Here is an 18,263-nt window from a genome sequence, read left to right as displayed (position 1 = left end):
ATCCCACATGCTGCGGAGCAGCTGGGCCCGTGAGCCATGGCCGCTGAGCCTGCACGTCCGCAGCCTGTGCTCCGCAACGGGAGAGGCCACAACAGTGAGAGGCCCGTGTATCGGGGAGGGGGGGGGGAAGGTCTTAGAAGTGGTGAAACAATTACAAAATTGCATAATTTTTTTAACAAGGGAAGACAGTGAAATACCTTCAAAATTCTGAGGGAAAATGATTTCTAATAGAGAATTCTACAGAGATAAGCTACTGATCAAGTGTGAGAACAGAAGAACATTTCAGAATGCAAGATCTCAAGAAATTTATACTAAAAACCTTATACAGGAAGCCTGGGAAGATGTGACCCACCATAATTTGGGAAAGTCATACAAGAGTAAGAAAAAGAAGGGATCCACCAAAGAAGAGTAAAGAAAATTCCCAGGATGACAGTGAAGTCCCAGGAACACAGCTGTGCAGAGTATAAGAAAGGAGACATAATAATAATATACCATAAGCCTCAGTTATGGAAAAAAATGATGCAATATTGAGATGTGACATACAAATGATGGCATAGCCTAGTCTAACTGGCAGTGTCTTTTACTTTCTTAGTGACACCAAAATAATGGGGCATCTTGTAATTGATGGCAGCATAGATATGATGAAGTACAATATATTGAGAGGATGAGAAAAGTATATTGGTTTAAGAGAGCTAATCCCTCAGCTTCTAGAATGTAAAGTTAATAGACAACGTCTAAAACTGAAAAATCTAAGAAGGAGCAGTATAAACATGTTAATTAGATATACAGGGATAAATGTCAGGAGAAAAAGCTAGAGTTGAAAGTGGTAGCAGGGGACTACTATTTTTCATTATAAGCCTAGATATACTATGTACATGTACCCTTGAAAATGAAGCTGAATTAGAAACAAAAGGTAGAAAATGAGAAAAATTTGTGGGGCATGAGGATTTAGCATATAAAGAGGTCTACACTTAAAAAAACATTGTAGGATGGGTCATCCCAACCTTTTGACATCAACTCTCCATTTATTTGGAAGACTGAGTTTACCAGAGTAGCTTAGAATTCATTCGCGTTATCACTTAATTATCGATATATGCACTTAAGTGGAAATGACACTTTCCATTCACCTTTCATAAATTAGTTCTACCAAGCTGGGTTGACTGATACAAAGACAGGCAAAGGTGAAGAAACATTTTATTGACCTTGTGTAGCTTTATCACAAATCTTTTCGTAATACTCAGAGTATGCTAAAAACTCATGAATAAACACTATGATAGAAATAAACATTGAGTGCAAATAAACTGTTAAATAACCCTGAAAACAAAGGCAAAAGATTGGTCCCATAAGATAAAGATTGGATGCTTCAGTGTTTACCTTTTCTTTGCAGACACCTTTAACAACATCAGACAACCTACTCTCCAAAACAAGTTCACCTGGCGTTCTTGATGAACTTCCAGGTAAAGGAGGAAAGTTTGAGGCTAATAAGTCAAACTTTGGTGTTGGAGCCTTTGCTTCAGCTGTTGAAGGATGGGGTCTCTAAAAGACACAAATCAAAAAACAGGTTACATGCTCATCTCATTCTCTAATCCTGTACCACAGAAGCTGAAAGCTCTAAGAAACAAACCAAACTCCACCTAATGAAGAGAACTGTTCCTCTATAAATTCCTGGATTCTCATTTTAGTTCTCATTAGTATTGATCAATCTGACCTATCTTTAGTCAGCTCCTTCTATTGGTTCTTTTGCAAACTCTGCCACACTCTTTAAACCTTCTAATCAATCTCCACTATTCTTTGCTTTCTAAATTTGCTATACCCTCTTCCATAACAAAAATAAACACAAAAACCCCTACACTATCTAAATTTGCCATTATTTTTTCTCCTTTTATAGTCTCAAGGGAAAACAATATCCTTCCTTGAAAATCTTTTCATCTTTCTCCTCCACCTACCACTCTCTATACCCTCTGACAAGCCTCTCACTTGTATCTTCTTCTCTACTCCCTCACCGCACCACTAAAATTGCTTTGACAAGTCACCAATGCCTTCTTCCACAATGCAAAATCTGACAGACTTTTTTTTCTGACCTCACTCTAGCATTTGGCATGGTAAACATTCTTTCCGGTGGGAGCTCATTCTTCCATTAGCTTCTGATACCTCTTTTCCTTCATTCTCAGATCTAACAAGCATGTGCTCTTCTCCCCCTGACCACCTCTTTGGATGGTTTTGGTTTCTATATGATTGCCACTCTTTCTCCCTTTCCATACTCTCCCTGTGTGATATCCATTATCCACAGCTTCAACTACTACCTACATGCAAACAACTCTTAAAACAATCTTTTTCACTTTTTGGTGAATTTTTGGCTGCACAACTCTGAAAATTTACCAAAACTCACTAGGCTGTACGCTTTAAATATTTTCAGACCAGATCTTTGCCTGAAACCCAGATATCAATTTGCCTATTAGCTATCTCCACTTGGATTTCTCTTGGATACTTCAAACAACAAAATGAATAATCACATTTTTCAGCCCCACAGCTACTATGTTCCTCAAGTTCCATTCTCGGTCCTTTTTAAAATCACTTACTCTACTGAGAGTCCCCTGCATGATCTCATCTACTCTTGTAACTTTAATTACTACATGTAAGCTTACAAATTCTAAATTGTACCTCTAGCTAAGATCTCCTCACTGCACAAGGGTACCCCCACCCTGCCCTTTGTACTAATAAGAAGCATGCCGGTCTCCTGTTTCTTCAGTCCTACTCTTCAGTCCTCAATCCAGGTATTTTCAACATATTAAACAGACCTCTAACCTAATCTCTCCTCTCCTCAATTGTTCAGGGCCACTTGAGGATTCACATAGACTGCTACAATGGTATCCTAAAAAAGGTGTTGCCTAAAGTCTCAAGGCTGCCATGGTATAGAAAGCTATAAATGAAAACCCAACACTTTTAAAAGGTTCACAGTTTGCCCCAAGGACTATTCTTTTTGTTATAATGCAATATTTTTCTTCTTTGAAAATCTGTACCTTTTCACTGCTTAAACATGTGATATCCGTATACTTATATGTATATGTACACTATATAGTATACTATTAAATACGTATATAATTCACTACTTATACATGTAAAGTGAGTATTATATTTCACATTTATGATATAAATGTAAATTCCAGGCAGGGTTTTCTTCAGACCTCCATGTCTTCCTGTACTATTTTTATTCCTCAACTCCTTTTGACCACAGTTAAGAAATGGGAAACATTCACCATGAACAAACCACACACACAAAAAAAATATGAATAATTTGAAGCTAGGTAAGTGAGGATTCAAATAAGAACCTGCTTAGAACTATAAAAATTTTTTTAAAAATCTCGAAGTGGTTTTACAGGATTGGCAAACATAAGAATCAGCACTAGGTAGAAAACTGCCCCCAAGTAACAATTAATAAATAGTATAACAGTTTCCAACACCATCCAACAGAGCTTTAAAAGTGAATCACATATGCTACCAGACTGGCAAAAAATCATATACCTTGTAAGGCTTATGGATAAACAGAAACTTTTTTTCAAAGAGTGAAAATCAGCACAACCCCTATAGAAAGCCATTAGGCAGCAACTTACTGAACTGTGACTCAGAAATCCCACTTCTAGGGATTCTCCTTCAGATACTACTGCACACATAGGAAGTGATGGTTGTATGAGGTTATCATTGCACTGTCTGTGGCAGCATTGTACAATCAAAAGATTGAACCTCTTTAAATTTCCATTAATAAAGCAATAATTAAACTTTCCATGGAATATTTTCATATATTTTATTTTAAACCATGTGAACAGATTAGGTATTCAAGTAATTTTTTTTAAAAGTGAGCAACACAGGTCAAAGCTCTAACTATATGTGTGCTTTAAGGGTGAGGGGTAGTGATGATGGCGGATATTTCAGGGTAAGAACAGGCTCTAATTATAATCAATATTATAATCAATAAAACAAAAACCCGGAAAGATATACCAGAAGTCAACGCCATAGTAAATCACAGAAGAAAAAAAAAAAATTGAACGTATGTAATTAAAGGTTAAAAAAAACAAAAAACTTACTGGGATCCTTTCATCTTCCCGACGTCTTCGACCTCTGAAGAGAGTTCTCCTTTAAACAATGACAAAAGGGAGTGGGGGTGGGGAAGCAGGTGGGAGGGACAACTCATAAGTTTCTTCAAATGTATACATTCTATCAAAGATGGGTGAACTTCTATTTTAAGTATCTATACTTCCTAAATCTCCTTTATTATTAAAAGATATATTTTCTTCTGAAGAGATCCTGAGCTAATCTACCAAAAACTTCACCTACTACCACCACCACCACTAAGTAAGCTGGGCCCATTTTTATTAGCAGTGCTCCCTCCAAATCAGAAGCATATTAGGGTTCATTTTTTTTGTTTTGTTTAGGAAGGGTAGATAACATATAACCCCATTCCCACAGTTTAGATGTTGCTAGAAATTAAAACTATGATGCAGATGGAATCTTATCTTTCTAAGCTAATCTTTCCTTAGTGAACTGTAAAGAACTTCAGAATAACTTTTATAAACCTCTGACTCAGAGCTATATGGGCATTCTGAATTTCTTAATTATGAAAAACTAGTAACACATATTACATGAATAAAGTATTTATTTAGCATAACTATATACCAATAATTAAATTTAAAAATCACTAGATCGTGGTCTTCAAACATTCATATTATGATTAAAGAATTTTCATATACCTTATTTCCATATTTATTACCATATTTCCTTACCTGCCCCTACCATAGTCCCCATTCTGTTCCATCTGCAAAGTGGGAGTCTCTTTTGGAAGGTAGCTTTGCTCCTGGTGCCCTGTTACTGTAGGGTTATGTCGTTCAGTTGGAAAGTTCCTTGAACCAGATCTGTTCAATGGTCCATCCCCCAATGACACAGAGCCCTCTGTTGAGTGTTCTGAACCACTTGACCTAAAATGAGGCTTCACACTATAAGAAATATAAGACCATATATGTGAAAGGATAAATTAAAATGGAAAATATTTTCTCTTAATGGTAGAGACTCTTAACAGGCCAAGTTAAAAATTGCCTTCTGCTGTATTCTGATTTTCCATAAACTGGGTTGGACACAGAAGCATTGTGTTGTAAAAATGTAAACCCTTTAATGTCTCAGACATATTATTTTTAAAAGGCAAAGAATTTTTACATTAAAAAAAAGCTGTTTGGAGAGATTTGGGAGGTGATCCAAAGTTCTTCAAGATAAGGCTACTTCTACCCCCAAATTTAGGATATAACTAGGATTTTAGCTAATTTCTTTAACACGAACTGCAGTTCTGACACATCTAAATCAGCCAGGCTGGAAGCTTATTGAGTCTATGCCATACATTCTCAATGGGGCAACAATACCCACAAAGGGAGTAAGAACTGGCATACACTACACAAATAGATATACAATAATCTCTAGTATTAAATTTTCATATGGGGGAATTGGGGGAAAAGTCTAAAAAAACTCTTTAGGGGACTGATAATTTTTTTTTAAAGTAAGGAACAGTGGAATATATTAAAATCCCAGCTTCCTACTAAGCATCCCTCTCCAAATGAAATCAGTTGTTCAAAGATCCAACAAAGATGTGAGACCAAAAAACTAGAAAAATATAACGCAACTAATAGCCTGGCATGACTTCATGAATTAAGGTATGGAATCTGGTAAAAAACAAAAAAACAAACCAAACCAAAGACAAAGCAAAACAAAACAAAAACAAAAACCACCTACATCTAACAAAAGTAGCTTTTATCTTGGATGATGGGTATAAGTACCCAACTCTCTTAACAATTTGTAAGCAGATGAAGCTAAGGCAGGGTAAAGGAGAGAGGATGCAGTTTAATCAATAGTGAAAACATCTAAAGTAAGCCCAAGAAACTGAGGACCCTGGCTCTACAGGAGATTAAAAAAGGAAGTATTAGATTTCTATTTAGCCCCTTGCTTGAACTTTATATACTCCATTTTTTTACAGTCTATTTTCATAGTTACAAATTTATAATATTAATAACACACTGTAAATTCCTGGTTCTTTGCATAGGGATTTTAAACCTCATAATTATGAACAATTAAACATTAATTCCAATAGCATCTCCAGCTATCCTACTAACTCTTTGGAGAGTATAACAAATTAGATTACTACTACTAAAACTTAAACATAAAAATTAGGCTATAATGTTGGGCTAAGTCTCATATACAATACTTTTCCAGATAATTACTTATGCGTTACAAAATAGTTTCTGAATAGCAATGAAATTTACAGTATGTCAACTAACACAAACTAATTTACATTATCCATCATATCTGAAAACGACCTCATGAGGTAGATATTGCTGTTTATGTATCTGTTCAGAAACTATCACTCACTGAAATTCTCTCATTGCATTTCAATACACCCAGTAAACAAATTATTAGGTTTAACAGCCCTCAGATCTCATAATCTTACCCTTCACAGAGAGGGACTTAACAATCGCAGTCTTGGCAAAAGAAAAAAGGATGATGAAAGAAAGAAGTGATAAAAGATGTAAAGGAAGAAGGAAAATGACAGAAAGATAAAGTATGAAAAGTAGAAAATTGCCCAGACTTCTGAAAGTTAGTCCTATTCTCTCTCAGTAGGTCTAGTGATCATCACTGGGCTGTTACAAGGTTAATGTAATAAACTGCTCTTGACTGATAACTTAAATAAATAAAAATAAAGGCCTGGCAGTGGTCACTTCTTAGAAGTAAGAAGGAAGCAAGGATTTGGGTTGGTGGTCAAAAGGTTCTAGTTCATCTGCAATATCTGCATTTTTATAAGGAAGTATTCGTGTATTATTTCTGTGACTAAAAATTAACAACCTGTATTGGTCAAACAAACGCAAAAAAATGTACACAAGTAGTTTTGAATAACAAGCAAAATTATACTAAACCTATCCTGTATCTTCAAAACCAGATATATATCCTTATAAGCAAGAATGACTTGGGACTTCCCTGGTGGCGCAGTGGTTAAGACCCTGCGCTCCCAATGCAGGGGGCTTAGTATCGATCCCTCCTCAGGGTACTGGATCCCACATGCATGCCGCAACTAAGGCGCCCACCTCCTGCAACCAAGGAGCCCACCTCCCAAAACTAAGACTGGGTCCATCCATCCATCCATCCATTCAACCAACCAACCAACCAAGTAAGTAAATAAATAAATATACTTTTTTAAAAAAGCAAGAATGACTTGACTGTCATTCTTGGCTTTCTTATTGTATTTTTACCTCTTATTGTATTTTTATCTCTTTTTTTACCTCTTGAAAGCACAGCAGTGCTCTCAAGTGACAATAAAGGAACACCATAAGCCCACTTAATGTATTTTTAAGTCAAGCATTTGCAAACACCAATACTTTTTGTTGTTATTAAAAATTGTTTTTAGTCTCTTATAACCAAGACATCTACTTCACGTAGACGTAACTGTTTAAAGCAAAATTTACCTCTTCAAAGAAACGTGAAATCAACAGATACATATTTTTACAAAGCTACTATTTCTAATCATGAGAAATCTGTATCTCCTCACAAGGGAAGTTATAAACTGTCATTTGTATTAACTCAATTATTATTATTATTATTTTGGGGGGTTCGCGGGCCTCTCACTGTTGTGGCCTCTCCCGTTGCGGAGCACCGGCTCCGGACGTGCAGGCTCAGCGGCCATGGCTCACGGGCTCAGCTGCTCCGCGGCATGTGGGATCCTCCCGGACCGGGGCACAAACCCGTGTCCCCTGCATCGGCAGGCGGACTCCCAACCACTGCGCCACCAGGGAAGCCCACTAACTCAATTATTTTTAAGAAAAAAACTTTACTAGCTATAGTAGAAGAAAAGAAAATGTGCTAATCTCAGGTCTGCTGATGATGAAAAGCCATGTAACCCTAGCAAGGTATTCATCCTCTTCAACTTTCACTTTCTTCAATTCATCTGTAAAATGAATTAAAACTACATCATAACAAACGTCTTTCCAGATTTAAACATTACTGTCTCTGTGTGCACATGGAAATTAAATAATCTTTTTGGAACAACAGGATGGAGGTTAGAGGACAGTGTGTGTTTTTAAAGCTCACTGTACTTCTACTCATATGTCCTAGCAATACTTCAATTTTGCTGTTATTACTGTATCACCAAACTAAGGGTCATCTACAAGAGCACAAGTAATCTTTTGTTTATAAAGAATCCTTTATTCTTACAATATGAAGAGTTCTCATTCGAAACTTCATAAAGCAATTAAGAATGTGTATATGTAGTAAAATTTTCTGTACACTTAAAAATGATCTTCAGGGAATCCCCTGGCAGTCCAGTGGTTAGGACCTGGTGCTTTCACTGCCGTGGGCCCGGGGTTTGATCTGGGGAACTCAGTCAGGGAACTAAGATCCCACAGGCCGCAAGGCAGGGAAAAAAAAAAAAGATATTCAAATGCTTTAACCAATTGTGTCAGTTAAAGTGAGTACATGGCTTCCCTGGTGGTGCAGTGGTTAAGAATCCTGTAGCCAATGCAGGGGACACGGGTTCGTGCCCTGGTCCGGGAAGATCCCACACGCCGCAGAGCAACTAAGCCTGTGCTCCACAACTACTGAGCCCGAGTGCCACAACTACTGAAGCCCACGCGCCTAGAGCCCGTGCTCTGCAACAAGAGAAGCCACTCAATGAGAAGCCTGTGCACCACAACGAAGAGTAGTCCCCGTTTGCCGCAACTAGAGAAAACCTGCGCACAGCAACTGAAGACCCAACACAGCCAAAAATAAAATAACTTAAATAAATTTAAAAATAAATATATAAATTCCAGCTATCGTTTTTTATCTTACCGATTTTTTTGGAATGGTCGACCCATATTCACAGCAGCAGCAGCAGCAGCAGCAGCAGCAGCAGCATTTGTTTTATAAGATCCTGGTGAATTAAAGCCATTCACAAAACTACCATTGGGAAAAGGAGCCTAAAAGAAAATTTTAATGTTTAAAAGCTATTCATAGTAAAGACAAAAACCTGGTGTGAAGGTCATACGAAACTTCTAATGAACTAACCTAGCATCAATTTCTTTGATAAGCCAAAAATAATTTTAAACATTTGCAATACTCACTCCAAGTTATCACTTGAATTACAGAACAAGGAACAACTGGTTCAACACTTAATAAAGAATATTTCTCTCTGAAAAAGTTTCACAAAACTAAAATCATTTTAAATCATTCAGGATTTTTCCAGTCTATTAATTTACCCAGCAACATTTAAAGAATAAAATGATAGGAACCAATAGCTCAACTCTTAGACTTAGTCATATGCATATATTTGATATGGGGGATTAAATATCCTTATCACCATTTACAAGCCAGAAAGTAACCAATATCAACACAAAACAAAATAAAACATGAACTCTAATTCTAGCTGATTTCTTCAAATTTCAGCTTCAGTGAAAAAATTGTATTATTCTGTGAGGATCTCACTTACCAGTGGTGTTTCAAAGTAAGGTGTGGGATTTGGAGACCAAGACTGAGGCACAATACTATAAACAGAGTACTGTTGGTGAGGATTATATACAGGCTGCATAAAGACCGGTGAGGCATACTGTGCTTGAGTTTGAATGGGCGGACTATACATACTAGAATCCATTAATCGATAACCATTCTTAGCAAAAAACGTATTGATGGCTTTTATCCTTGCCTAGAAGCAAGAAGAACACAAAGGATATAATCACAAAGGATAAAGTGTATATTTTCACAAATACATTTGGAACATATTTTCCATGACATTATTTCCATGTACTATAGTTAGTAGAGCAAAAGAAAAGGAAATGATTGATAGCTGTACTTTTAAAAACTTTTACATGGCAAATACAATTAATACAATAAACAAAGTAAAACAGTGAATGTCAAAATATTAAAACTAACTGCAACTTATCACAAGGGGGAAAAAGAAAGGCAAATGGCTCTTATATGAAAAGATGCTAGACCTTGCTCATAAGAGAAATGCAATTAAAATGGGATTAACATTTCTCACTTATAAAATTGGAAAAAGTCTAAAAATTTGACAACATACTCTATTGATAAGGCTGTGGCAAAACAGGTACTCTGATACATTGATGATGGGCATTCAAAACAACACAACCCTTAAAAAGGAAAATTCAGCAATGTCTTCCAAAATATCACATATGCATATTATCATATTCTTATCAACCCCACTTCTAGGAAACTTTACCGCATATACACAGACCAAAAAGAGGTTTTTTAAAAAATGATGCATACGGCTACTCACTGACACTTACTATGATAGGAAGTGGGGGGACGTGGGGGGTGAGGGGGCTCAGACCCACATCTCTCCCAAACACACACTCACACACACGAGACAACCCAAAAGTCCATCAATGATTGAAAACAATGTGGTATATCCAAACAATTATCAGATGTAAGAAAAAACAAAAAAAGAAAGAAACCTGAGGAACTGCTCTAAATATTATAATGGAGTGATTTCCAGAAAATACTATTTAAAAAAAAAAAAGAGGCAATGCAAGGAGAAAGGTATGTAGAGTAAGGTGTTGTTTAGATAAGTTAGATGTGGATATGAAGATATACTTGCATTCATACAGACACGTGAATATGAATTTAATATACTGCTTTAGATATTTTACTTTTAAGCCATGCACACACTGAATAAAATTTTTAAAAATCAGTTTGTAAAAGTTCAATGCAAAATGAACCTAAATGTGTATCCAACTAGAGGAATAACACAGAGAAACTCTAAATGACTTTTGGTATTGTTATTCTGAGACTTCTGTCTCTGATTTTGGATACAGCAAATCATAAATTATATTGGGGTCACTGACATCTGAGATTTTCACGTGGGAGAAAAGAGATGCAGACAGCAACTGAAGAAGTAAAAACCATGTAGCCTGAATTTAAATCGAAAGCATCTATATAAACTCATGATATATACTGTCATTAAAAAAAAAGTATTTAATAGCTCTGTTCAAAGAAAAAGCTTAGAAATAACAAACAATTAGCCAGAAGCACTCCTTGTGCCTAACCAGTGGACTGCAAAACATTACTTTCCCATAAAAGTAACATGGCAACTCCAGAGCCTTGTGACACAAAATGTACAAGAGCCTGGAACATCTTGTCACACTAGAGAGCAAGGAACATTGAAAATTACCATTACAAAAGGACTCAAAGAGGCCGTACTTCATCAGTAAGGACAACGAACACACCAAATATGTTTAAATATTCAAAACCAAAAAATATCTGAATGGTCGTTTTTGAAGGTTGCCAGGGAACCGACACATTATTTTGAAAACTGGTAGTAAAAGCTAGAACCAAGCATTTATCACACATTGTATATATGAGCTGTACCTCAGGGTAATGAAGATGAAGGAAAGCTTTTCTTTATGGAAGTGTTTCAAATAATAAATGGAAAAAAGCACAGAAATAGTACCACTTTGCAACCATTAACAAATCAATATATCTAGTCAATGATCAGCAGCAGCTAGTATAAGAGAGACACACAAAGACAGATACTACATGTTTTTGTTCTCTTTGCTGCTCCAAAATAAAATCTAATTCTGATTAAGCCTCTAGATCTAGCTACCAATTTGCATGAAATACAGAGGTCAGAGGATCGTGTTAAACTACACTCAAGAATATAACTTGGGACTTCCCTGGTGGCACAGTGGTTAAGAATCCGTCTGCCAATGCAGGGGACATGGGTTCGTGCCCTGGTCCTGGAAGATCCCACATGCTGTGGAACAACTAAGCCCATGCACCACAGCTACTGAGCCTGTGCTCTAGAGCCCGCGAGCCACAACTACTGAAGCCCATGCACCGCAACAAGAGAAACCACCGTAATGAGAAGCCCGCGCACCGCAACGAAGAGTAGCCCCCACTCACTGCAACTAGAGAAACTCCACGTGCAGCAATGAAGACCCAACACAGCCAAAAATAAATAAATTTATATTAAAAAAAACTTATTAAAAAAGAGCTCGTTTTTAAAACAAGAAAAGAATATAACTAGTCAATTCAAAAGTGGGCAGAGAACTTGAATAGGTATTTCTCTAAAGAAGATATATAAGTGGCCAATAAGTAGGCGAAGAGATGCTCAACATCACTAATCATTGAAGAAATGCAATTAAAACCACAAAGAGATATCACATCACATTCATTAAAAGAGCTACTATCAAGAAACAGAAAACAGCCAAATGTTGGACAGGATGTGGAGAAACTGGAACCCTTGTGCACTGTTGGTGGGAATATAAAGTGGTATAGCCACTGTGGAAAACAGTATGGAGGTCCCTCGAAAAATTAAAAATAGAATTACCATATGACCCAGCAATTCCACTTCTGGGTATATATGCAAAAGAATTAAAAGCAGAATCTTGAAGAGAAATCTGTATACCGATGTTCATAGCAGCCTTATTCACAAAAGCTAAAATGTGGAAGCAAACCCAAGTGTCCATCAATAGATGAATGGATAAACAAATTGTTGTATATACATACAATGGATTATTCAGGCCTTAGAAAGGAGGGAAATTCTGCAATATGCTACATGGATGAACCTTGAAGACACCATATTAAAGTGAAATAAGCAAGTCACAAGGAGACAAATACTATATGATTCCATTTATATGAGGTAAATGGTCAAAAATCAAAAAGTATGGGCTGAAGGAGGGGAAAGTGGAGAGTTCCTGTTTAATAGGCAGAGTTTCAATTTTACAAGAAAAGAGTTATGAGAATGGATGGTGGTGATGGCTGCACAACAATGTGAATGTGTTTAATATTATGGCACTGATAAATGAAATTAAAATTTAAAATGGTTAAGATGGTAAGTTTTATATATGTGTATTTTAACACAATAAAAAAACACATAGCTAACGAAATGTATAATGTGAGAAACTTTGTAAGACAAATAACAGTGATTTCAAAAACATACTTCCAAAAGTAAAACTAAAGAGGTAGAGGACAAAATCATAAATTGTATTTTATATTTTTATTATTTTGCCGCTCCCCGCAGCTTGTGGGATCTTAGTTCCCTGACCAGGGATCGAACCTGGGGCCCCAGCAGTGAGAATGCCGAGTCCGAACCACTGTACCACCAGGCAATTCCCCAAATCGTAAATTTTAAAAAAGAAAAAAGAGAAAGAAAAAATGTGAATCGGGAAAATGTGAACAGTGCCTGATGTTTAAGAAATTATTGTTTATTTTTCAAAAAGTGTGATAGTAGTGTGGCTATTTTTTTTTAATCCCTTTCTTTTAGAGATACCAGTATTAGTTTATTTACATACAGATGAAATTAAGTTTCAAATTTGCTTCAAAAAACCTGGGGACATCGGGAAGTAGGTGGGATTAAGATGAAACAAGAAGAGCCATGCTCTACTAATTAATCTATTAAAACCAAATAAATATGCTATGGATAAAAGGGAAATAATGTTCTTAAAGACTGAATAAAAGAGGAAATCTCAGCAGAGAAGGAATATATTGTTTAAAATAGAAATGCCAGAACCCAACTTGAAGATGAATTCAAGTCCACAGAAAGTATCCAATCTGAAGAAGAAAGAGATGGAAGAAAAACAGAATCGCAGTGAATCAAGCAATACTACATATGTGTAACTGAAGTCTCAAAAGGAGAGGAGAAAGTGAGGCAGAAAATTTTTTGAAAAACTAGAGGTTGAAATTCCCCCAATTTGGTGAAAAGCATCAATTTACAAACAATAAGTTCAGAACACCCCAAGCAGTATAAATAGAAAACCATAGCTAGACACATTAGAGTCAACCTACTGAAAACCAAAGAGAAAACAAAACAAAAAATATCTTGGCGGCAGGCGGAGAAAAACAACATATATTACAAGAATGACTCACTAGAAAGAACAGAAGCCAGAAAACAATGCAATCTTAAAAGAAGGAAAAAAATTAAAACTATCAACCCAGAATTCTGTATCCATGTACATGTATCAATGTACAGAATTCTGTACCCATCAAAAATGAGTGTGAAATACAAGACAGCTTTAGATGAGGAAAAACTAAGAAAACTCATCCCTGGTGGGCACTGTTATAACATCAAAGGAAGTTCTTTAGCCTGAAAGGAACTAATACCAGGTAGAATTGATCTATGGAGGAAGAGCAATAAAAAATGCGTTCTTGGGCTTCCCTGGTAGCGCAGTGGTTGAGAGTCCGCCTGGCAATGTAGGGGACACGGGTTTGTGCCCCGGTCCGAGAGGACCCCACATGCCGCGGAGCGGCTGGGCCCGTGAGCCATGGCCGCTGAGCCTGCGTGTCCAGAGCCTGTGCTCCGCAACTGGAGAGGCCACAGCAGTGACAGGCCCGCGTACCGCAAAAAAAAAGAAAAAAAAAGCGTTCTTGCTTATTTACAAGAGAAACAAGATAAAATGTGAAGCAACTTATTAGCACACACAATAAATGTTTCACTGGACTCCTTCACAAGCATATCTCTAGGCCAAAGTCTGCAAGGACCCTTGACCTTGGATGTCCACTGCACAAGAGTGAGAGCTCTCCCAAATTATCATGGGTGATTTTTATTAATTTTTGAATCATGAACACTATAATTTTCCAATTAATTGGGCACAAAGATACTATAATAAAATATAGCACTATGGTATAATAGCTTTTATAACTATTTTAAATTTTTGTGAAAAACGTAAATAACTATGATTTAGAGGAAAACACATGCAAAAGCATCTTTACATAAAATAGATAAAATCTAAGAAAAATGATAGGTCTAAATTGGAGTTTAAGCATTTAAAGCCATTTTATTAAAAAAAATTGTCAGAATCTAATTTCACATCAGATTTTAAACTACTTTAAAATAAATAACTCTCCATTAAAAAAATCTTTCTTAGGTTAAGAACAGAATTACTAATATTTATATTTTGTATTTGTATATGCTGTACTATAAAACAGAAATCAGTATGTATTAAATTAATTTACTTCATCAAAGAGCAAGTAGTAAAGAAATCATGTTAATATGCTGCAAGGAGTGTTTACATTCAATACAATATGCTTTATGGATTCAGGAAAGAGATTCTGTATTAGGTAGGGTAGAATACATTACTGTAATGAATATACAAATGATTTAAAAGGCCCAAACACAAAAAAATTACATTTACCTTGTTAATACATTTAACAAAACACGTTTAAGACAAGTACGCCGAAAACTACAAAGCAATGAGTAGAGAAACGAAAAGCCTAGATAAATGGAGATACCATATTAGAGGACTCGATATTAATAAGGTGGCAATCCTCTCAAATTAATGTATAGTGTCAATGCAATCCCAATCAAAATACCAGCAAATATTTTTGTAAAATCGACACACTGATTTGAAAATTTATATGAAAATGTTAATGACTTGGAATACCAAAAATAATTTTGGAAAATCAAAACAAGTTTGAGAACTTACATATTATCTGATTTTGTAACTTATTATAAAGCTACAGTAATCAAAACAGCAGGGAACTGACTTAAGGGACAAACACAGATCAACAGAAAAGAACAGAGTCTAGAAATAGACCCAAGCACATATATGCTTTAATAGTCAACAAAGGAATAGTCTTCAACAAATGGTGCTGGAACAAGTATTATACTTCTTTTAAAAAAAGAATCCTGACTTTTCCTTCCAAAAAACACAAAGTAACTTGATATAGATCATAAGACGTAAATATAAATACTAAAACTATAATACTTCTAGAAGAAATCATGAAAAAAAATACTCATGACATTAGGAGGGGTTGATTTTAGAGAAGACAAAAATAATGAACCCTAAAAGAAAAAGGAGATGAAACAGACTTCATCAAAATTAAAAGTCTACTCTTTAATATACACTGTTAAGAAAGCAAAAGGCAATTCACAAACTAGGGCAAATATATTTGTAATACACATCTGACAAAAAACTTGTAACCAGAATACATAAGGAACGCTTACAAATCAATAATCAGACTAACAACCAAATTTTTAAAGATAGAAAAAAGATTTAAAAAGACAGTTAACTAAAACAGATGTATGGAAAGAACGAAGATGTCTAAGAACAAGTGACTAGATAATCAAATCGCACTACAGGCATACCGTATTTTATTGCACTTTGCTTTATTGTATTTCCCAAATATTGCAGTTTAAAAATTTTTTTTATGTATTTATTTATTATTATTTTTTTTGGCTGCGTCAAGCCTTTGTTCCTGCATGCAGGCTTTCTCTAGTTGCAGCAAGCGGGAGCTACTCTTCATTGCAGTGCGTGGGCTTGTCATTGTGGTGGCTTCTCTTGTTGCAGGGCACAGGCTCTAGGCACGTGGACTTCAGTAGTTGCAGCACACAGGCTCAGAAGTTATGGCTCACTGGCTCTAGAGCACAGGCTCAGCAGTTGTGGCACATGGGCTTAGTTGCTCCACGGCATGTGGGATCTTCCCAGACCTGGGCTCAAACCCATGTCCCCTGCACTGGCAGGCGGATTCTTAACCACTGTGCCACCTGGGAAGTCCCCACACAGTATTTTATTAGTTTCAAGTGTACAAAATACTGTCCAATATTTTTATATCAACAGCATTTAATAACTTTGTGTCTCTGTATGACATTCTGGTAATTCTCGTAATATTTCTCACTTTGTCAAAATTATTATCTTTGTTATGGTGATCTGTGATCTTTGATGTTACTAATGTAATTGTTTTGGGACACCACAAACCATGCCCATATAAGGCAATGAACTTAATCAACAGATGTGTGTTTCTGACTCCACCAATGGGCAGTTCTCCCGTTCTCTATCTCTCCTCGGGCCACCCTATTCCCTGAGACACAACAATATTGAAACTGGGCCAATTTGGCCCTAAAATGGCCTCTAAGTATTCAAGTGAAAGAAAGATTCACATATCTCTCACTTTAAATCAAAAACTAGAAATGATTAAGCTTAGTGAGGAAGGCATGTCAAAAGTCAAGACAGGCTGAAAGCTAGGCCTCTTGTGCCAAACAGTTAAGCCAAGTTGTGCATGCAAAGAAAAAGTTCTTGAAAGAAATGAGAAGGACTACTGCAGTGAACACACGAATGCTAAGAAAGCCAAACAGCCTTATTGCTGATGTGGGAAAGTTTTAGTGATCTGGATAGATGACCAAACCAGTCACAACATTCCCTTAAGCATAAGCCTAATCCAGAGCAAGACTCTCTCTTCAATTCTATGAACGCTGAGAGAGGTGAGGAAGCTGCAGAAGAAAAGTCTGAAGCTAGCAGAGGTTGGTTCATGAGGTTTAAGGAAAGAAGACGTCTCCACAACATCAAAGTACAAGATGAAGCAGCAAGTGCTGATGCAGAAGCTGCAACAAATTATTCAGCAGATCTAGCTAAAATAAGTAATGAAGATTTTCAACGTAGACAAAACAGCTTTATATTGGAAGAAGATGCCATCTAGGACTTTCATAGCTAGAGAGGATAAGCCAATGCCTGGCCTCAAGGCTTCAAAGCTTCAAGGACAGACTGACTCTCTTGTTATGGGCTAATGCAGCTGGTGACTTTAAGTTGAAACCAATGCTCATTAGCCATTCCAAAAATCCTTTGGCCCTTCAGAATTATGCTAAATCTACTCTACCTGTGTTCTGTGAATGAAACAACAAAGCTCAGATGATAGCACAACTGCTGACAACATGGTTTACTAAATATTTTAGGCCTACTATTGAGAACTACTGCTCAGAAAAAAAGATTCCTTTCAAAATATTACTGCTCACTGACAATGCACCTGGTCACCCAAGAGCTCTAATGGAGATGCATGTTAAGATTCACGTTGTTTTCACGCCTGCTAACACAGCTTCCATTCTGCAGCCCATGGATCAAGGAGTAATTTCGACTTTCAAGTCTTATTATTTAAGAAATAGATTTCCTAAGGCTATATAGTAGCTGCCATGGATGACGGATCTGGGCAAAGTCAATCAAAAACCTCTGGAATGGATTCACCCATTCTAGACGCCATTAAGTTCATTCATGATTCATGGAAAGACAAAATACCAACATGAAAAGGAGTTTAGAAGAAGTTGATTCCAACCTTCATGGATAACTGAGCAGTTCAAGACTTCAGTGTAAGAAGTAACTGAAGATGCGGTGGAAATAGCAAGAGAACTAGAATTAGAAGTAGAGCCTGAAGATGGGACTGAATTGCTACCGTCTCATGATGAAACTTAAACAGATGAGGAGTTACTTCTTATAGATGAGGAAAGAAAGTGGTTTCTTGCGATAGAATCTCCTTCTGAT

The 18,263-nt window shown here is 36.4% G+C and overlaps 1 protein-coding gene across 6 annotated transcripts in view; it reads right to left on the bottom strand.

The window, feature by feature from the left end:
• Positions 1-18,263, bottom strand: part of LARP4 (La ribonucleoprotein 4) — a 66,482-nt gene that overhangs the window by 8,371 nt on the left and 39,848 nt on the right. For all 6 annotated transcript variants that reach the window (XM_067696513.1, XM_067696512.1, XM_067696511.1 and 3 more), the window contains 5 exons: positions 9,491-9,703; positions 8,854-8,981; positions 4,779-4,988; positions 4,083-4,131; positions 1,375-1,536 (listed from right to left, as the gene is read on the bottom strand). In XM_067696513.1, coding sequence (XP_067552614.1) covers positions 1,375-1,536; positions 4,083-4,131; positions 4,779-4,988; positions 8,854-8,981; positions 9,491-9,703 — 762 coding nt within the window. The remainder of the gene's footprint in view (positions 1-1,374; positions 1,537-4,082; positions 4,132-4,778; positions 4,989-8,853; positions 8,982-9,490; positions 9,704-18,263) is intronic.

Source organism: Pseudorca crassidens, chromosome 11 (genome assembly GCF_039906515.1).
Source record: "Pseudorca crassidens isolate mPseCra1 chromosome 11, mPseCra1.hap1, whole genome shotgun sequence".
Taxonomy (NCBI): domain Eukaryota; kingdom Metazoa; phylum Chordata; class Mammalia; order Artiodactyla; family Delphinidae; genus Pseudorca; species Pseudorca crassidens.
Note: the sequence above shows the minus strand (reverse complement) of the source record. Positions and strands in the feature narration are given on the sequence as shown.